The sequence below is a fragment of the Sciurus vulgaris genome (assembly GCF_902686455.1).
Source record: "Sciurus vulgaris genome assembly, chromosome: 2".
In the NCBI taxonomy this organism is placed as follows: domain Eukaryota; kingdom Metazoa; phylum Chordata; class Mammalia; order Rodentia; family Sciuridae; genus Sciurus; species Sciurus vulgaris.
The window spans coordinates 126,379,543-126,401,405 of NC_136462.1; the positions used below are offsets into that span (position 1 = coordinate 126,379,543).

At 37.4% G+C, this 21,863-nt stretch overlaps 1 protein-coding gene across 4 annotated transcripts in view; it reads left to right on the forward strand.

Moving 5' to 3' along the window:
- OCA2 (OCA2 melanosomal transmembrane protein) overlaps positions 1 to 21,863 on the forward strand; it is a 394,493-nt gene that overhangs the window by 265,795 nt on the left and 106,835 nt on the right. For all 4 annotated transcript variants that reach the window (XM_079128438.1, XM_079128436.1, XM_079128437.1 and 1 more), the window contains exon 23: positions 637 to 730. In XM_079128438.1, coding sequence (XP_078984564.1) covers positions 637 to 730 — 94 coding nt within the window. The remainder of the gene's footprint in view (positions 1 to 636; positions 731 to 21,863) is intronic.

Here is a 21,863-nt window from a genome sequence, read left to right on the forward strand (position 1 = left end):
TGAGGACTGGCTTATGTTCATGTGTGTACAAGTGCATCTCTCATCTTGTTCACTGTCAAAAAAGACTTACTTGGGAAGGATTTCATATGAAGGAGCTGCCGTTTGGTGAACAATGCCAAGTAACCTCATTGTTTCACTTGGTTGTTTTCATCCATTCTTTCATTCACTGAAAGAATTTCCTGGCAGGTGTCTGGGCCTGGAGCCCAAGGAAGGTAATTTCTGTCTGAGATTTCATTCCAATGCCTCACAGGACACACATTATCCCCTGTGTTTGCTAGCTCTAACTGCATTTTCCTCTAAAAGATACAGGCCAGGTGATTCCACTGTGACTTGCCCATTCTCCTTAGCATCTCCTTTTTTCTCTCACAGAGAGACCATAGTCCTGTTTGTGAAAGAATAATGGTATTTACAAGCAGAGAACTTATTTTCTGGTGGCAAGTGTGTGTGTGTGTGTGTGTGTGTGTGTGTGTGTGTGTGTGTCTAGATATTTATAAGAAATCACTTTGATAGTGATAGTAAAGTAATGATCAAATCGCAGCCTCTGAGATGGTCCAAATATTACAAAACAAAAGAGAGCAGCAACCTACCACCAAGATGAATTGGGATTTTATTCTATTTTAACATTTTTGATTCCAGGTAATGGGACACTGATTGGAGCATCTGCAAATGTCGTTTGTGCAGGAATTGCAGAGCAACATGGATATGGATTCTCTTTCATGGCATTTTTCAGGTACCTTAAAAAACTCATTTAAAATTTCTAGTTTATCTAGTTTGAGACTTACGGGAATCTTAAAAAAGAAGCAAATATGCATTCTACTACACACAAGGATAAGCATGCTTTTAGCAATTAGAGAGACTTTGGTATAGGTGAGGTTAGCTCAGAAAGAAAAAGGTATTAAAAATTTATTGCTGGGACTAGTTCTGCCACACAGAGGATGATTGATTATGAATGATTCAACTTGAACCTGGAGTCAGTAAATAGTGGTGGGTTTACTGGATATTTCATATCATTGTTCTTTTGAAAATTTTGCTTGGGACTGTGCCTTGACTGTTCATTAAGAAGGTGCATAACAAGAGTCTTGACTTCCTCCTACCATAGTGCACAAAAGAAAGTCCCTGTTAGCAGGGACTTATTGCAGACTGGGGCTTGGATCACCATGCTGAGGGTAGTCTGGAAGCAGACATCCCACATGTGGGCATCTCTCAGGAGGAGCACACAGAGGTGAAGTCTACAGTAGGGGAGCAGAGCTAGTCTTTGTGAAGGAGAACCTGCTCCAAAGGTGTTTTGTCCACTCTTGGGGCTAAATTCCCTGCACACCTGTGTTTACATAGCACAACTCCACCTCGCAAACAGGTGAGTGAGCAGAATAGTTCTATGAAATGGTGCTATCAAAAATGAACTTCGTTCCCTTGGCGTTGAGTCATACTTCCATGGAAGTTCTTTGACCACAAATTCACAGCTGGGTATATGCACAGTGAGGGATTTTAGAACCTTCATCTTTGAGTGGCAGCATGATCTGCAGCTTGTGGAGGTAGCCATGCCTGCTCCACCCACTTGTTCCTCTGCAGGATGCTGATTGCCTGGGTATGGGCTTAGGAAAGAGCTGTCATATCCAAGCAAGGACTAAGAATAGTGATCTGGTCCATTTTGAGTTGTTATAACTAAACACGGCAAAATACCTATATCTGGCTATAAAGAATAGAGTTTTGTTTTTGTAGTTCACACTCTGAAGGCTGGAAATCCAAGAGAATGACTCTGGCATCTGCTTGGCATCTGGTGAGGTCCTTCTTGCTGTGTTACAACATGGCAGAAAGCATCATGGGGTATGACAGAACAAGTGTGCCACAGACAACTTGCTTGTATAACAAAGTCACTTCCTCACTAATCCATTAATCCAGATATTAACCCCCAAATTGGTTAAGAAATTTATGAGGACAGAGCCTTCAGGATCCAGTCACCTCTTATGGTCCCACCTCTCAATACCATTAACCATATATGAATTTGGGGATTAAGTTCCCAACAGATGAAATTTGAGGGACACAGTCATACCACATAGCAGCTGGTCTCTATGTAGAGAATGCTGCCAATTGGGGGCAGATTCACTATATGGGCCATTTCCCTAGTTTGTGAAAAACTTGCAATACTTGTGAATTTTGCTGAGACTTTAATTTAAATGACACTCCTTGGGTATAGGAGGAGTTGCTAGGCTAGTGATCAAGTCATGGGGTTTACTGAATGTGAGTTTCCCTATAGGACTCTGGACATATTACTGACTCTGCTGCTAAGGGACAAGGTGCCAAACTTAATGATTGACCAACTAATTCCTCTTTAGACTCTCATCTGCCTCTGCTGAGAATAAAAGGAATGATCCTGCCACTTAAAAATTTTCTTGTGAGAACAGCATTCAGCAGGATGGTTCACCTCACACTGCCATCTTCTCATCTTTGCTCCATAGCCAGTGAGGGTCTAGACTAGCACAGCCAAGAAGGGGATTCAAAGATGGGCCACAGGGGAGATACAGACTTGTTCTGACAAACCAACACTACCTCATTTGGGCCAGGCTCCTAATTTCTGCAGAGCTGGAAGGCTGTCACTCAAGTGCGCCTAGTCTCTAGAGTTGGTCAAGCATATTATACACTGACCTCTCTACTTCCTCTTTACTTTCAGAGAGCAGTGAGACCTTATGGCTATTGTGTGACACTGGTTGATCTCACAGGGAGAAGCCTGCTATTATTAATATTTTGAAAAAGAAAGATAGATGTTTTAGGACAATTATATACCCACTTTGATCTCCCCCTAGCATCCCTTTGGAATATTCACTAGGACATCTGCCTAAGGAAAAAAGGTTGGTTCCACATCACTCAGGACATGTAAAGTGTGTGGAGATGGTGAATATGTACAATTACTCACAGTTTTGGTGAGCTGTGTGCATAGCACATGTGTATAATTATAATGAAATGCTGGGATGACTTTCAGGATCTTGGTGGCTTCAGAAGGCTTCGGCAGGGCTGCTGGTTATCTCCTCATAAGCTCATTCACCCCTGGACTTATGAATCACGTCTGTCTTTTTGGGTGGAGAAAATGTCTGTGGGCCATGCTTTATTTTGGTCTGATTACAGGTGTTCTTCTAGCTGCCATCCTTCTTGGTAGGTCCCTGTTGTGGTAAAATCCGAGCCGTTTTCCCAAGGTGTGGTCATCTAATTGTTGTAGGGTCCTTGTTTGCATGAAGTACTTAACTTACAATTGCATATTCACTAACTTGACTTTTATTTACCACATTAAATTTTTTTTTCTATAGAAGGTAGTTTCTTATGATTCAAAATGTTGACTTCCTGCTTCATTTTAAAAATTACTATTTTTCTGATTAGATAAATATGTATTTAATGGAAATATGTTAAAGAATAAAATATAAACATAACCTATAATTTTGCTACACAGAAATAACCACTGATTGTAAGTTGCTGTGTTTCCTTACATTTTCCCTATCTGCCATAGGATATGTGTTTATTTTTCTAAGTTTTAAAATCGCATGCCATCCTACCTGTTATTCTTCATAATATATTGTGAGTATTTAACAGGCCATTAATCATCCTTCCAAAATAGAATATATTTATGCATACCACATGTGGATATATCTCTGTTTATTTCTCCTTTGTTGAGCATTGAGATTGGTTCCTGTTCTTTGTTCTTATCATTGGTGGGATAATAAAACTTTGCTTTATTTCTGATCGTTGAAAATAAATTTCCTGACACCCAGTTGCTGGCTAAGTGAATCATGTTTTTAAATATTGACAAGCTGGCATCTGGAATGGTGCTACTGCTGTTTATGGCACCTCACTACTGAGACACATTACTGCCATATTAAACACTCATGGCCCATCTGGAAGGCTACAGCAGATTCACATTCTGTTATTATTAATTCCACTGAGGTTAAAATCTTTCCATAAAAGTATAGGATATCTGCATGCCTTATTTTATGAGCTTTCTATTCATATTATTTGCTTATGTCTTTCTCTTGGGAGAATTGAATCTTTCCTGTTCTTTTGAAAGTTGTCTTTGCATCTAAAGGAATCAGTTCTGACTTGTGTTTTGTGACTATTTTTTTAGTTCATTTTTGTATTTTAAATTTTACAAAGGATTTTAGATATTCTATAGTTAAAACAGATGAATTTTATTGATCTTATCTAGACATATAGTGAATGGTGTTACCAAAAATTTTTTTAATGAAGCTTGTTCTTTCAAGACAATCATAGAATGATGTGCAGTTGTAAGAAATAATACAGAGGGATCCCACATACCCTTTACCCAATTACTTATGACAGTAGAATCTTGAAAGACTAGAGTCTAACATGACAACCAGGGGTTTGAAGCTGATAGGGTCAGGGTGCAGAAGACCCCCTCCCACAAGGACCCCTCATGCTGTTGTTTAATGAGTCACCTCCATTTCCCTCCCACTTCTACCCTCCACCACTGACCTGTTTCCATTCCTAAAATTTTTTCATTACCAGAATATTTTATAAGGCATTATACAATATGCAGCCTCTCAGATCAGCTCTGTCACTCAGCATAATTACCCAGCAGTTATCCACATGTATATATGTTTCATATGTCAGTATTTCATTCCTTTGATTGCTTTCTGTGGTACAGATATCCACAGTTTTTATAATAATTTGCCTTTTGGAGAACATCTGAGTTGTTTCCAGATTGGGACAATTATGAATAAAGCTGCTATTGTGCTTTGTCACAGTCTTTGAATAGTTTATTCATTCACTCAACAGGTTCTTCTATAAAGCAAAAGTTTTGAATCTTGGTGAGGCCCAGTGTATCATTTTCCTTTTATCTTTCCTGTTTAGGCATCAAAAGCATGATACCATGAGAAACTCTTTGCCTAGCTGTAGATGCCAAAGATTTTCTATCATTTTTTTTAAGATAGAAAATGAATCATTGCATTTATTTTTAATTTTTTGATTTTTAAAATTTGTTCTAATTAGTTATATATGACAGTAGAATGCATTTTGCATACCATACATAAATGGAGTATAACTTCTCATTCTTCTGGTTGTACATGAGGTAGAGTCACATTGGTCATGTAAACATATATGTATACAGAGTGAGGATGTCCAATTCATACCACCACTTTGGACCTACTTTTTCTTCTAGTAGGTACAGGGTCTCTGTTCTTGTGCCTAAGTCTTTGATCCACTTTGAGTATCCTTTCTACCCCCATACCCCCTCCCCTCCTTTACTCCCCTAAGACTTATCCAAAGTACCTCTACTTTTTGCGAACCCCTTCCACCCTTTTTGTGAATTAGCATCTTCATATCAGAGCAAATATTCAACCTTTGGATTTTTGGGATTGGTTTATTTCACTTAGCATGATATTCTCTACCTTCATCCATTTACCAGCAAATGCCACAACTTCATCCTTTAAGACTGAGTAATATTCCATTGTGTATATACCACATTTTCTTTGTCCATTCAACTGTTTAAGGGCATCTACGTTAGTTTCATAGTTTGGTTATTGTGAATTGAGCTGCTATAAACATTGATGTGGCTGTGTCACAATGCTGATTTTAAATCCTTTGGGTATAAACCGAGGAGTGGAATAGCTGGGTCGAATAGTTGTTCCATTCCAAGTTTTTTAAGGAATCTCCATACTGTTTTTCATAATGGTTGCACCAATTTATAGTCCCACCAGCAATGTATGAGTGTACCTTTTTCCCCACATCCTCACCAACATTTATTGTTTCTTGTATTGATAATTGCCATTCTGACTGGAGTGAGGTGAAATCTTAGTTTTGATTTGCATTTCTCTAATTACTAGAGGTGCTGAACATTTTTTTATATATTTGTTGATTGATTGTATATCTTTTTCTGTCAAGTGTCTGTTCAGTTCTTTTGCCCATTTGATTAGGTTATTTGGTTCTTGGTGTTGAGTTTTTTGAGTTCTTTATATATTTTCGAGATTAGTGCTCTATCTGAGGTGAATGTGGTAAAGATTTTTTCCCACTCTGTAGGCTCTCTCTTCACATTATTGTTTCCTTTGCTGAAGAAACTTTTTAGCTTGAATTCATCCCATTTATTAATTCTTGATTTTACTTCCTACACTTTAGGAGTCTTATTGAGAAGTCAGATCCTAGGCTGACATAGTGAAGATTTGGGCCTACTTTTTCTTTTAGTAGGTGCAGGGTGTCTTTTCCAGTGCCTAAGTCTGATCCACTGTGAGTTCAGTTTTGTGCGGGGTGAGAGATAGGGGTTCAATTTCATCTCGTTGCATATGTTGTTCCAGTTTTCCCAGCACCGTTGGTTGAAGAGCCTGTCTTTTCTCCAATAATGTTTATGGTGCCTTTGCCTCGTATGAGATAACTGTATTTACATGGGTTTGTCTCTGTGTCTCTGTACCATTGGTATATGTGTCTGTTTATAGTTTCACATCTCGTATTTAAGTGCATGTTCCCTTTTGAGTTAATTTTTGTTTAAAGTGTGTAGTTTAGGCCAACATTCTTTTTATTTGCCTGTGGTTTCTGAATGCCTTCAGCACCATTTGATGAAAGGGCTGCATGTCCTCCACTGAACTGTTTTTGTAACTTTGTCAAAGAGAGGAGCTAGGGAGAAATAGAGGTAGTTTTGATTAGGTAGAGGGGAGTGATGGGAGGGGAGGGGGCATGGGGGTAGGAAGGATAGTAGAACCAATGGAACATTATTAACCTACATGCATCTATGATTACATGACGGGTGTGATTCTATTTCATGTACAACCAGAAGAATGAGAAGTTATACTCCATTTGTGTATCATGTGTCAGAATACATTCTACTGTCATGTATAACTAATTAGAGCAACAACAATAAAAGAAAAAAAAAAACAGTTGACCATATCTTTATGAATGATCTACTGTTTCTCTGTTCTGGGTTCTCTGTCCCTCCCTAACCATTCCATAACTATTTTGATTATTATAACCATATAGAACCATTTCAAAAGGAAAAAAATATATTGGATTGCAATTTTATCAAAACTGATTGATGGAGTAAGAAATTAAAATCAATCTCATGAAAATATTGGTATTGAGACCTACAAATAATTTCTAATAATTACTTAAAATTTTTTTGTCTATTCCAATGGTTATTTCACTTTTCTACTTGCTTATCCCTGGACTTATGATTCGCAGCTTGAGATTTGCCTAGTTTAATTAAAAAAAATTTTTTTTTAATTTTTTTGAAAAATTTTTATTTTTATTTTTTAATTTTTTTAATCTTTTAATTTTTCACAGACTGAATTTTGATTCATTGTACACAAATGGGGTACATCATTTCATTTCTATGGTTGTACATGATGTAGATTCATACCATTCGTGTAATCACATGTACATAGGGTAATGATTTCTGCCTCATTCCACCATTTTTCATACCCCCCTCCCTCTTATTTCCTTCTACATAATCTAAAGTTCTCCCATCCTTCTCTCACTCCCCACACCCCACCCCCATTATATATCATTCTCCACTTATCAGGGAAAACATTCGGCCTTTGTTTTTATGGGATTGGATTATTTCACTTAGCATGATATTCTCCAATTCCATCCATCTATTTGCAAATGCCATAATATCATCCTTCTTTACGGCTGAATAATATTCCATTGTGTATATATACCACAGTTTCTTTATTCATTCATCTGTGGAAGGGCATCTAGGTTTGTTCCACAATCTAGCTATTGTGAACTGAACTGCTATAAACATTGATGTGGCTGTGTTACTGTAGTATGCTGATTTTAAGTCCTTTGGGTATAAACCAAGGAGTGGGATAACTGGGTCAAAAGGTGGGTCCATTCCAAGTTTTCTGAGGATTCTCCACACTGCTTTCCAGAGTGGCTGCACCAATTTGCAATTCCACCAGCAATGTAAGAGTGTGCCTTTTTCCCCACATCCACACCAAAATCTATATTGTTTGTGTTCTTGATAATAGCCATTCTAATTGGAGGAAGATGAAATCTTAGAGTTGTTTTAATTTGCATTTCTCTAATTACTAGAGTTGTTGAACACTTTTTCAAATATTTATTAATTGCCAGTATGTCTTCTGAAAAGTGTCTGTCCAGTTCCTTGGCCCATTTATTGATTGGGTTCTTTGTATTTTGGTGTAAAGTTTTGTAAGTTCTTTATACATTTTGGAGCTAAGTGCTCTATCTGAAGTGTGTGTGGAAAAGATTTTCTCCCACTCTGTAGGTTCTCTCTTCACATTCTTGATTGTATCCTTTACTGAGGAAAAGCTTTTTAGTTTGAGTTCATCCAATTTATTGATTCTTGCTTTGATTTCTTGTGCTTTGGGAGTCTTGTTGAGGAAGTTTGATCCTAAGCCAACATGATGAAGATTTGGGCCTACTTTGTCTTCTGTTAGGTGCAGGGTCTCTGGTCTAACTCCTATGTCTTTGATCCATTTTGAGTTGAATTTTGTGCAGGGTGAGAGATAGAGGTTTAATTTCATTTTACTGCATATGGATTTCCAGTTTTGCCAGCACCGTTTGTTAAACAAGCTATCTTTTCTGCATTGTATGTTTTTGGCTCCTTTGTCTAGTATGAGGTGACTGTATTTATGTGGTTTTTGTCTCTGTGTCTTCTATTCTGTACCATTGGTCTGCCTGTCTATTTTGGTGCCAATACCATGCTGTTTTTGTTACTTTTGCTCTGTAGTATAGTTTAATGTCTGGTATTGTGATACCTCCTATTTCACTTTTTCTGTTCAGGATTGCTTTGGCTTTTCAGGTCTCTTGTTCTTCCAGATAAATTTCATGATTGCTTTCTCTATTTCTATGAGGAATGTCATTGGAATTTTAATTGGATTTACATTGAATCTGTATAGCGTCTTTGGTAGAATGGCCATTTTGACAATGTTAATTCTGCCTATCCAAGAACATGGGAGATCTTTCCATCTTCGAAGGTTTTCTTCAATTTCTCTCTTTAGTGTTCTGTAGTTTTCATAGTAGAGGTCTTTCACCTCTTTTGTTAGATTAATTCCCAAGTATTTTATTTTTTTTGAGGCTACTGTGAATAGAGTGGTTTTCCTAATTTCTCTTTCAGAGGATTCATCACTTATGAATAGAAATGCATTAGATTTACTCATATTGATTTAATATCCTGCTACTTTGCTGAATTCATTTATTAGTTCTAGAAGTTTTCTAGTGTAGTTTTTTGGCTCTTCTAAATATAGGATCATGTCATCAGCAAATAGTGACAGCTTTAGTTCTTCTTTTCCTATTTGTAGCCCTTTAATTTCTTTGGTCTGCCTAATTGCTCTGGCCAGTGTTTCAAGGATGATGTTGAATAGAAGTGGTGAAAGAGGGCATTCCTGTCTTGTTCCAGTTTTTAGAGGGAATGCTTTCAGTTTTTCTCCATTAAGAATGATGTTGGCTGTGGGCTTAGCATAGATAGCCTTTATAATATTAAGGTATGTTCCTACTATTCCTATTTTTTCTAGTGTTTTAAGCATGAAGGGGTGCTGTATTTTATCAAATGCTCTCTCAGCATCTATTGAAATAATCATGTGATTCTTAACTTTAAGTCTATTGATGTGATGAATTACATTTATTGATTTCTGGATGTTGAACCAACCTTGCATCCATGGGATAAACCCCACTTGATCATGGTGCACTATCTTTTTAATATATTTTTGTATGCAATTTGCCAGTGTTTTGTTAAGGATTTTTGCATCTATGTTTATCAGGGATATTGGTCTAAAGTTTTCTTTCCTTGATGTGTCTTTGTCTGGTTTTGGTATCAGAGTGATACTAGCCTCATAGAATGAATTTGGAAGGATTCCCTCCTTTTCTATTTCCTGGAATACTTTGAGGAGTATTGGTATCAGTTCTTCTTTAAAGGTCTTGTAGAATTTGGCTGAGAATCCATCTGGTCCTGGGCTTTTCTTGGTTGGTAGGTTTTTGATGGTTTCTTCTATTTTGGTGCTTGAAATTGATATGTTTAGATTGTGTACATCTTCTTGATTCAGTTTGGGAGGATCATATGTCTCTAAAAATTTGTCAATGTCTTCGATATTTTCTATTTTGTTGGATTATAGATTTTCAAAGTAGCTTTTAATTATGTTATGTATTTCTATGGTGTCTGTCATGATCTTTCCTTTTTCATCATGAATTCTAGTAATTTGAGTTTTCTCTCTCCTTTTCTTCATTAGTGTGGCTAGGGGTTTATCAATTTTGTTTACTTTTTCAAAGAACCAACTTTTTATTTTGTCAATTTTTTGAATTGTTTCTCTTGTTTCAATTTCATTGATTTCAGCTCTGATTTTAATTATTTCCTGTCTTCCACTATTTTTGGTCTTGATCTGTTCTTCTTTTTCTAGGGTTTTGAGATATAATGTTAGGTCATTTAGTCATTGACTTTTTATTTTTTTAATGTATGAGCTCAATGCAATGAACTTTCCTCTTAGTACTGCTTTCATAGTGTCCCAGAGATTTTGATATGTTGTGTCATTGTTCTCTTTTACCTCTAAGATTTTTTTATTTCTTCCCTGATGTCTTCTGTTATCATTGCATTATTCAATAGCATATTATTTAGTCTCCAGGTGTATGAGTAGTTTTTGTTATTTTATTGTTCATTTCTAATTGAATTCCATTATGTTCTTATAGAGTACTATATTTACTAATGGATTTTTTTTTTTTTTTGGCATAGCATATGGTCTATTTTGGAGAAGGATCCATGAACTGCTGAGAAGAAAATATATTTGCTCAATGATGGATGAAATACTCTGTAAATATCCATTAAGTTTATATCATTGATTGTATTATTTAGTTCTATAGTTTCTTTGTTCATTTTTTGTTTGGAGGATCTATCTAGTGGTGAGAGCAGTGTGTTAAAGTCCCCCACTATTAATGTGTTTTGGTCTATTTGATTCTTAAAATTGAGAAGGGTTTGTTTGATGTACATAGATGCTCCATTGTTTGGAGCATAAATATTTAAAATTGTTACATCTTGCTGTTTTATGCTTCCCTTAAGCAGTATGAAATGTCCTTCTTTATCCCTTCTGAGTAACTTAGGTTTGAAGTCCACTTTATCTGATATGAAGGTCTGAGACCCCTGCTATTTTACTGGGTCCATGTTCATGGTATGTTTCTACCCATCCTTTCACCTTTATTCTGTGGGTGTCTTTTTTCTGAGATGAGTCTCTTGACGGCAGCATTTTTTTGGGTCTTTCTTTTTAATCCAATCTGCCAGTCTACATCTTTTGATTATTGAGTTTAGGCCACTGACATTCAGTATTATTATTGTGATATGATTTGTATTCCTGGTCATTTTGGCTTATTTTTGGTTTTTAACTTGATTTCTCCTTTGATTGGCTTTTCCTTTAGGGTAGTTCCTCCCTGTGCTGACTTGTATTGTTGCTTTTTGCTTCCTCCTCATGAAATATTTTGCTGAGAATGTTCTGTAAGGCAGGTTTTATTTGTAAATTGTTTTAACTTTTGTTTATTGTGGAAAGATCTTGTTTCAGCATCAAATCTGAAGGTTAGTTTTGCTGGGTATGGTTTTCTTGGTTGGCATCCGTGGTCTTTCAGAGCTTGAAATATATTGTTCCAGGCCCTTCTTGCTTTTAGAGTCTGGGCTGAGAAATCTGCTGATATCCGTATTGGTTTCCCCTTATATGTAATCTGATACTTTTCCCTCACAGCCTTTAAAAAATCCTATCTTTATCTTGTATGTGAGGTATTTTCATTATAATGTGTCTTGCTGTGAACCCGTTGCAATTTTGTGCACCTGGTGTTCTGTAAGCCTCTTGTATTTTATTTTCCATTTCATTTTTCAGGTTTGGATATTATTTCGTTGAACAGGTTGTTCATGCCTTTGGTTTGTATCTCTGTGCCTTCCTCAATCCCAATAATTCTTAAATTTGGTCTTTTCATGATATCCCATAATTCTTGGCGGTTCTATTCATGACTTTTTAATGTCTTCTCAGTTTGTTCAACTTTATTTTCAGGGTTAAATATTTTGTCTTCATTATCTGAGATTCTGTCTTCCACAAGATCTGTTCTGTTGGTGATGCTTTCTACTGAGTTTTTAATTTGGTTTATCATTTCTTACATTTCAAGTATTTTTCTTTTTCAGAATCTCTATCTCTTTATTGAAGGGTTCTTTTGCTCTTTTAACTGTTTACCAGAATGGTCATGCATTGCCTGCATTTGCTCTCTTATCTCTTCTTTTGCTTCAAAGGTCATTTTAATTATGCCAATTCTAAACTCTTTTTCTGTCATTTCTACTGCCATGCTGTCATTGGATTCTATCACAATAACATCTTGGTTTTTTAGTGACACTTTCTTCCCCTGTTTTTTCATATTGTTTCTATATATTCCCCTCTAGCAGTGAAGATCAGAGATACTGAAGTTCCCCACCCCTGCAGCCTTATTATGACCCTGCAGTTTTCCACTACTTCTCCTTTGAAGGGGAGATCAATACCAGTAACACCCAATACAGAGAAAATGCAGCCCCGAACCAGACAGCCCCTATAAAGACTTTAACAGTATTGTAATGAACAGGAGGAGTTCAATTACTATTTATAGTATTTCTAGTTGTGAACAAGAGGATGGGCAAGGGTGTAGGATGTAAGTGAGTAAATAGAAGTACCTGTCAAAGGGCCTCCAGTCTCCTGTAGGTGTCCCAGGAAGGGAGCTGCCCTTCCAATGATGATGACCATGCCCTCAGGAATAATTAATGTCTGCACCAACCTCCAAAGAAGCTGAGGAGCCCCAGCGAGGGTGTGCTGAGTCAGCACGGAGGCAGATGCAGGTGGGGCTCAGCGCCAGTGGGGTGCGGTCTCAGCACCAGCGTCTGACCTCTGTGTGTGGGGGGGTGGACTCTGCCTAGTTTTATTTTAAAATGATTTTGATTTATTTACTAGATCTAGTTTTCCACTTTCTACCTCATTGGTTTCTGATTTTATCTTTATTATTGCTTTTCCTTGTGCTTTCCTTTGGTTTACTTTGTTGTTCTTTCTATGGTTTTATTGAATTGGAAGTTTATTTCATTTACTTTTATTCTTTGTATTTTGTTTGCCATGAACATCCAAAGCTGCACTTCATCCTCTGACCACTTCTTTAAATGCATACCATGAAGTTTGATAGGTAGTGCTTCATTATCATTATTAGAATTTTTATATCTTCAATATGACTTTTCCTTTCATCCTAGGATTGGATGTTTGATAGAAGTTTTTTCAGTTTCCAGAATGCAGAACCTCTTCATTTATTTTGTCATAATTTCTAGTTTTATGGAACTTACTTTTGGTTTCTTTATGACAAAATTTTCTTATGTTCCATGTGGACTTGAAAAGAGTGTGCATTCTCTATTGTCACTATGGAAATTTAGAAATTTACAAAATATACCTGCTGCTTATTCTAGGTCATTTATATTTTTACTTAGTTTTTGTCCACTTCATCTGTCTTGTACTTAAAGTGGTATGTTAAATGTCCCTTATTATGAGTGAAACTCAGTTTTAAAAATTTAATTCTCCTTGAATCTCTTGCTGTGTGTTTTTTGATGGTGGTCACAGTGTTATTTGGTGGATACCTATTTAGTACTGTCAGCTTCTCTGGGAGTAGAAAGTTTTGGTACTAATAAGTATCCCACTTTGTCATGCTTAATACTCTTTGGCTTGAATTTTACTTTGATATTAGGACCATGAATACTTTGTGCAGCTTTTAGCCTTTCTAGATGTCATTGTTCAGTTATGTCCTACATGTACAGTATATTTTTGGGACTTGCTTTGGGAAATAAAGTAAAAGTATTATTTTCTTTTAATAGGTGAATTTAGCCCATTCACATTATTAATAGGCCTGTTATTAATAGGTGTATTAGTTTTCCATCACTATGACAAAAGACCCAAGAAAAACAATGTAAAGGAGGGAAGATTTATTTTGGCTCATGGTTTCAGAGAATTCAGTTCATGGTTATTTGACTGTTGCTTTGGACCTTTGGTGAGGCAGAATATCATGGTGGGAGCTTTTGGTAGAATAGAGCTGCTCACTTTACAGAGGCCAGGAAGCCAAGGGTGGGTGGAAGGGTCCTGAGACAAATATACCCTTCAAGGACATGCCCCTGGGGACTTCATTCCCCTCAACTATACCCCATCTCTTAAAGTTTCCACCACCTCCCATAGTCTGGTGGTCAATCACATGGCCATTGGGGGACATTTTAGATCGAAACCATAACAATTAACTCATAAATCTGCTTATAAGTGTATTATATTACTGTGTATACCATATTTTACCTATTGTGTTTCTCTCTTCTATATATTTTTTCTTTTCCTTTTGAAAATTTCTCTTCTCTTTATAATTGAGAAGGTTCATATTTTGTTCTGATTGTTACCTTTGTTCTCATGCCTACTCAAATGCCTCAGCCCTGGTTTCTTACTTAATCTTTTATACCTACTTATTCCAACTCTAAGGATATGGTTTGACTTCTGCTTATTGCTTATAGGACCATTGATAAGTTCATTTTACTTTTCTCATCCCTTCTTTCTCCATCTACTTGTTAGCTGGATTATTTCTGTTTTCCAAACCATAACATCTATATGTTATTCCTTTTTTTTGGTACTGGGGGTTGATCTCAGAGATGCTTTACCCCTGTGCTACATCCCTAACACTTTTAAACATTTTTTATTTTGAGACAATGTCTCACTGAGTTGCTTAGAGCCTCACTAATTGCTGAGGCTGGCCTTGAACTTGTCATCCTCCTATCTGAACCTTTAGGGTTGCTAGAATCACAGCTGTGTGCCATGACCCTGGCTTAACATCTATTTGTTGTCCTTCCACTCTTGTTCCCTTCTTGTTGGTCTTAGATCTAGAATTAAGTCTTTTGGATGCTCACCATTGGTCTTTTTGTTGAAGTATCCCTAGGTGAAGTTGATCTTTAAGAACAGCTCCCAAGGGCTGGGGATGTAGCCCAGTTGGTAGAGTGCTTGCCTCACAAACACAAGGCCCTGGGTTCAATGCCCAGCACTGCAAAAACAAACAAACAAACAAACAAACAAACAAAAAAAAAAACCCCAAAAAACAGCTCCCAAGCACAGTACTCCCTGAGATTTTGCAGGTTTCACACAATGTTTTGTTGACCTTAACATGTGACGGAGAGCTTGACTTCATATCTAACAAATACTTTGTTCACACATACTTTCTTGGAATTTTGTGAAAGTGTTGCTGCATCGTGGCCTCATTTGTGCATGTCTTGAGGGAAGTCTCATGGGGACCTAATTCTTTTACTTTTGTAAGTTATTTGATCATTTTGCTGCAGGCCTGGAGGATTTTAAAATGTATCTTTTAAGTTTAATAGTTTTACTAAAATATCCTCAGGTATCCCACAGGCCTTCTAATGGATGGAATTATGTTGTCTTTTCATGCCAGAAAGGTTTCCTGGATCATGGGTTTAAGCAGTTGTCCTGTTTTTATGATCTCTTTGTGTCACATCTTATTGTCTTGTCTTCCATTTCAACCACTTTCTCTCATTTATTTTAGTACTTAATTTATTTTTATTCTCTTGTTTTCTTTGTTTCTTCAGTGCTCCTTATGCTAGTTTTATTTGATTATATTCTTTCTGGAATACCTTATGGTTTAATCATCATTCCTGACAAAATTTCTTTCTTTGACTTCTCATTTTATTTATGTTTTTGTTTATTTATGTTCTTAGTACTTGGGTTTCTGATTCAAGTTGGTTTTTCATGTCCTCATGTGCTTATTTACATGTATGTAATTCTGTACACACTATTGTAGTACATCTTTTTTTATTATTACAATTACTATTATTATTTTGAGTTCACCTTTTACTTTTTGGAGACATCCTTATAGGCTTCAATGTTTAAATTTCCGTGCTCAGTTTTATTCTTATGGAAGCCTTGGACAGATGACATTTGCCTTCATACATACACTAAGGATAGGCTGTCTGTTGGGGTCATTTCCAAGATTCCTGACTGCAGAGCCCCCTGTGTGGTCACTGCAGTGCTTTATATGTTCTACAAGCTATCATTTTTGCTTTCTGATGGATCTGGTGGACATCCATTGATTTTTGGTTCTTTTTATCTTATAGGATTGTACATTTCCTCTTGCTGCTTCCCTGTTCACCTCCCCATCCCCAGGGACACCCCTGCCTTCTTGTTTGTTGTCTTCTCCCCAGAAAGGATGCTGGCTAAAGCTGTCACCTGGAGCCCTGTGCTTGTTCACATCCTTTCTCTGAAGTCTATGCACCTATCACCCACAATCATTTTCTAGTAGTTTTATACTTAGTGTTCTTTCTACTTCTGGCTGTTGTTTTTCTCAACTTTAGGAACTTTATTGCATTCTTCTCTTCTTTCATGAAGTTTTTCTGAACTCCTCTGGATGTCTGCAAAGGCTTGGGACAGGAACATGAGAGACGGCTTTGTTGGGAATTAATATTTATTTCTTCTCTGACAAGTACCATGAAGTTTCTAGTACTATTTTTGGTTATACTGAAAGGCATGGAATCTGTGTGGTTTAATTTGTGTTTCTTGTTGACATGTCTACTTTTTTTGTGAGCAGTGTGCACAGATGCAGACTGTATTGGGTGGTTGTCATGACCTTGACTTTCAGGTCCTTTGCTCTTCTTGTGAAGAGAGTAACATCATTAACTCCCATTTTGCATCTCTGTTCTTTCTTCCATGACTCTTTCTCCTTTGGGATCTGCTTCCTGTGGAAGCATAAGATTTTTGTTGTTGTTGTTGTTCTTTCTTCGAAGGAAATTAGTTTCCAGCTGGAGATCATTCTACTGCTGAGTTTTCTGCTGGTCATAAATATAGTCTTCTGAGCATTCCTCCACGGGACTAGGTCATGCCCACTTCACTCCTACCCAAGCAATAATAAAGGTCAATAAAAGGTTGTTTCATCAAGTGATGAAGTAGATTTTTACCATTTCTTTAAATGAGAGACACATTCTATTGAATTGTGTTGTGGAATTTAGCTCCCATAAATTTTTTTTGTCACCATATTTTGTTTTCTTTTGAGATTTACTGGGATATAATTAATTATTGTGAGGCTTTAAACACATGATCAAATTGGTAAACAGAATGAAAAAGAAAAAAAAATCCAGAGAACAAACTGTTTAGGAAATATTAGAAGTAATGTTTGGAAATGTCCTGGCTTTGTTTAGTGTGATTCAAAAGGATCATACCATTGACTAACACAAAACCAGCATAAAATTCTTCATAGATTTATGAAACCCTCCTTCTATCTGCTTCTTTGGAATATCTAGCTAGACATTCATATTTTCTCAAAGGTCAAAACAGATGCTAATGTAATAATACTGGGTGTGTTTTTAAAGGTTAAAATCTATATTGATCACAATGCTGTAAACTCACTGAACCAAAGTTAAATAATTTCTTGCCTCCTGAGGGTTAAAATCATGGACATGAGATCAATATTTTTTGAATGCAAATTTCAAAATTGGTCTCATCCATGTATTATGTTAAAGAAAGAAAGAAAGAAAGAAAAAAAAAGAAAGTCTATTTTTTCACGTACCCCTTCCCTTGCTGAAGCAGAAGTGGGCTTCAGTCTTAGAGAATGCAGATCTTTTGTGACTGGAGAAAGACAAAGCCAACTACCCCTCACTCTCCACTCTTAATACAAGCATAAGGAGACTTGTTGTTGGTTTGCACCAAGATTTGCAACCTTTGGCTTTGGGCAGCTGCTGCTTAGGTAAGTTAATACAATGAATATCAAACATTTCTGATTGATGGTCCCAAGAATTGTTATAATTTTGGACAGAAGTTAAGAAGGTTAGGAACATTGGAAGGCTTTTTGAAACTCTTGAAGGAAAAGGGTTCTAGACAGATTGAGGAAGCCCTAAGAGTCCTGAATATCTATCAGAAGAGTTCTAGGTGGTGCAATAAAGGTTCTAGTAACTGTTTAATGATTTTGCTCTTTATTTTTGTGGAAGCAATGGGCCCTTTTTGATTAGAGATAACCACTTGTGCTTACTTGTGTGCTGTCTAGGAAGTAAGGGCATGACACCTCCTAACTGGAGGAGAGTCACTGAGGACACTAAAGAACAATGGAGGGATGGCATGCAGTTGGTGGTGTGATGGAGAACAAAGTCCTTTATACTGACTAGGGTAAATATAAAAGCCCACTGCCATTTCAGGACATTGTTAGAAGCCTGAGATGGCACCTGAGCTCAAGGCACCAGAGCTAGGAGGGGGTTTTGGTCACATCGTCTATATCTCAGCTACTATGGTTTTGTAACAAGTCATCCCCAAATGCAGTGGATTAAAGCAACGATTATTTCACTCCTACCACTACCATCTCCACAGAATGTGAAAGAACCAGCTTGTTTCTGCTCACTCAGAATCTTAGGGGATCCCCAAAGGCTGGAGGCTACTCTTCTGAAGCTTGCTCTCTCACAGGTGGTATTTGGGTTTCAGAGACCTAAAGAGTGGAGGCCCCCAGTGCCTTGAGACCTCTTGGGAATCTCTCTATAAATCCATGTCAAAGCCCTTCCCAGAGTAAAGGGTAGAAATGTTTTGATGGAGGAATGTCATTGTTAAGACATGTGGGTTAAAGTATAATAATGTAGCCAGGCCGTGGTGGCACATGCCTGTAATCACAAAGGTTGATCTCAAGGAGGATCTCAAGTTTGAGGCCAGCCTCAACAACATACTGAGACGCTGTCTGGAGATAAAAAATAAAAGCTGGGTATGATGGCACATGCCTGTAGTCCCAGTGGCTCAGGAGGCTGAGGCAGGAGGATTGCCAGTTCAAAAGCAGCCTCAGCTGGCCCTAACCAACTTAATGAGACCTGTCTCAAAATAAAATAAATAAATAAATAAATAAATAAATAAATAAAAAGGACTGGGGATGTGGCTCATTGGTTAAGTGCCCCTGAGTTTAATTTATGGTACCCAAAGTAAATAAATAAATAAGATATATAAAAATAAAAATAAAAAATATAAAATATAAAAAGGACTGGGGATGTAGTGCAGTGGTAGAGCACCCTTGGGTTCAATCTCCAGTACTGCAAAATAATAATAATAATAATATTAATAATAATAATATCAAACTTGGAAAATATGTCATGTGCCATTTCATTTATTACAGATATGTATCAGAGATGTGTAGCTCATATGATCTTGTGTTTGCTTTAACCATTCTCAGTTGGGTTTTCTGTCATTGTAACTATAAGAGTCCTAAATGATAAGAAAATCCAAACAAATCTGTCACTGCTGCTTGATGTTTTTTAATAACTCATGCTATGTCTCAAAGAGGTGTGTGTTAATCATATATTGACTCTTGCTTTCTGTGCCCCATTATATCTAAAAGGCCTAAGTTCTTATCAAGGGGGCCTTATCAAGAGTCAGGCCTGTCTGTTTTAGAACCCCTGAGATTGGTGATTTGCATAGTGAGCTGCCCACCACGGCTTATCGCGTGCTTCATTGACCAAGTCCATAGGCGATGGCCCTTGTCAGAGTGATGTGTGAATCTCTGTGCAATACCTCGTTACTCTTATGCCTGTACTCCTGACCCTCAGCAGGAGTCATTGGTGAACTATGGAAGATGGCTGAAAGAGAGGCCCACTTAGCAAAATTCTGCCACCTACTAGTAAGTGATTTTTTTTTTGTCTGTTCTTCACACAAACTGATTCTTTAATCCTCCAACACCAAGTGTGTATCTTGCCATTCAGTTCAATTCTGACACCAGCTCTGAGTGAGCAACAGACCCCACAGTAAAGGACTCAGTTCCACAAGACTGCCCTCATTTCAGACACCAGTCACAACCGTCAGGTCACCCACACTTCTGTTCAGCTCAGCTGCAAAGTCGGGTTCCCGCAATCCTGATCACAGGTTCTCTAATTTGCTAGAATGGCTCAGAGAACTCAGAAAAGCTCTTCACTTGTCTTTATTAATATATCAGAGTATCGTGAAGGATACAAATGAACAGTGAGATGAGGAGGAACATCAGGTAAGATCCAGAAGGGTTGCAAGTGCTCCCGCCCCCCCGGAGTTGGGGTGCACAGTCCTCTTAGCATGTGGATATATTCATGAACCTGGAGGCTCCCAGAGCCCTCTTATTTAGGGCTTCATTGTTTAGGCATGATTGACTAAATCACTGGCCATTTGTGATTGACTCAGTCTCTAGCTCACGCTGCATTATAGGGGTCAGTGAGGTGTTCACAGATGGTGGTGAGTTTTTTTTTTTTTTTTTTTGTAGAGATCATTCATCGAGGAGTGGGTGAGAGCCTGCTGAGGGGACTGTTGTCAGTGTGTCTTTATACTCTAAAACTTTATACTCTCAAATATAAAATTGAAAACTGATACCATGAAGTGGTCTACAGGGAAATTTCCCCATGTCTTTTGCATTATCAAATTTCTTACAGTTGGAAAGAGCTCCAGTGGGACTGCTTGCAAACTAAGTGATTGTTTTCATGCAGATTGTTTTCTGTATATTATTAGTCAACAGGATGACTGAAATTCTCAATTCCAACCATTATGGTACCCAGAAAAAATGAGCTAATTAAAATAACTTAAAATGACTTAAAAAGCCTTAAGGTGACATAGAGACTTTAAATGACTAGAGAGTAAATGTCCTGGTAAAGGGCAATAAAGGGAAATGGGGGTCAGATTAGTTCCAAGACATCACTACTCATCTTCTGGTACAATCTCCACAAACAAATGTGTGAATGCAATAATTTCCCAAGAACTTAAATGATGGAGTGCAGCTCATTGCTCATGAATGGTGGAAATGCTGCTGGCTATGAGGGTATCCTTTCATGACAGATGACACATTTGTTGGATTAATTTGCACTTTCTTGTGTAGGATATGCTATTTGTGAAAAATAATGAAATAAATCCTTTTAATAATGAACTTAGATGCATTGACATGAATTGATATTCTTTCAAAGTGCTATATTTATGAGTAACTAAGGCATTTCTCAAATACTTGATAAGCCATGTTTCATGACTACTTGTTTTAAAAAAGTCAGTTCATTCATGTTGATCTGTTTGTCAACACATGTAATGAAAAAGAATGGGCCCAAGTGGCATAGGGTTAACCAGTCAGACACCATCTGTTGAACTTGGTGATTTTCCAGGGGAGGAGCAACAAATATAACTGTATGTAAAACATGCAAACTATCACCCAGCATAAACAAAAAGTACTTTGCTAAAATCATCAAAATGTCCAAGATGGGAAATAGCCTGAGGAAGTGAATTGTGTGGTGTCTCTTTGAGGTCCGGAAACACCCACGGTTACCTGGTCTGAAGGACAGTGGACAGGCTATACGTCTTGCCATGAGAGAGGCTGGATCTTTTCCCAGGTGTGACTGGGAGCAATGCAAAGTGATTTTCATTTTTAAAAGATCATTTTTCACAGTTAGTGCTTAATGGTATAATGAACATGGAGGAACCAAGAGTGGCACAGGGAGACTAATTAGAGGCTACAGCTTGAGGCAAGGTGCTTACAGGGCAGGTGGGGAAAGCAGGCAGATGAGATGTGGTTTGGAGGCAGAATCAATAGTACTTATTGACAAATTGGTTTTGAAAATAAGAAGAATAACAAAAATCAAAGGTACATCAAGTGCGGGAGCAGTCTTAGAGGAGAAAATAGAGTTTGGCCTTGCATGTGTTAAAAGTCAACATTGGTGACATGGAATGAGAGATGTTAGATTGGCAGTTGCGGTTGCAACTGTGGAACCTGAGGAGTCTCGATGAAGAGAGAAACAGAGAGAAGCCATGTAAGCATGGGGGCTTGAGCTGATCTTGGGAGTGGGCACTTGGCATCAGCCCTGAGTGCTGCAGAGAAGGAGGGGGAGGAATGCGGGACATGCTATTAGTCAAGACTTGGAGTGGATTTCAGAAACCTTGTCCATATTAGCTTAG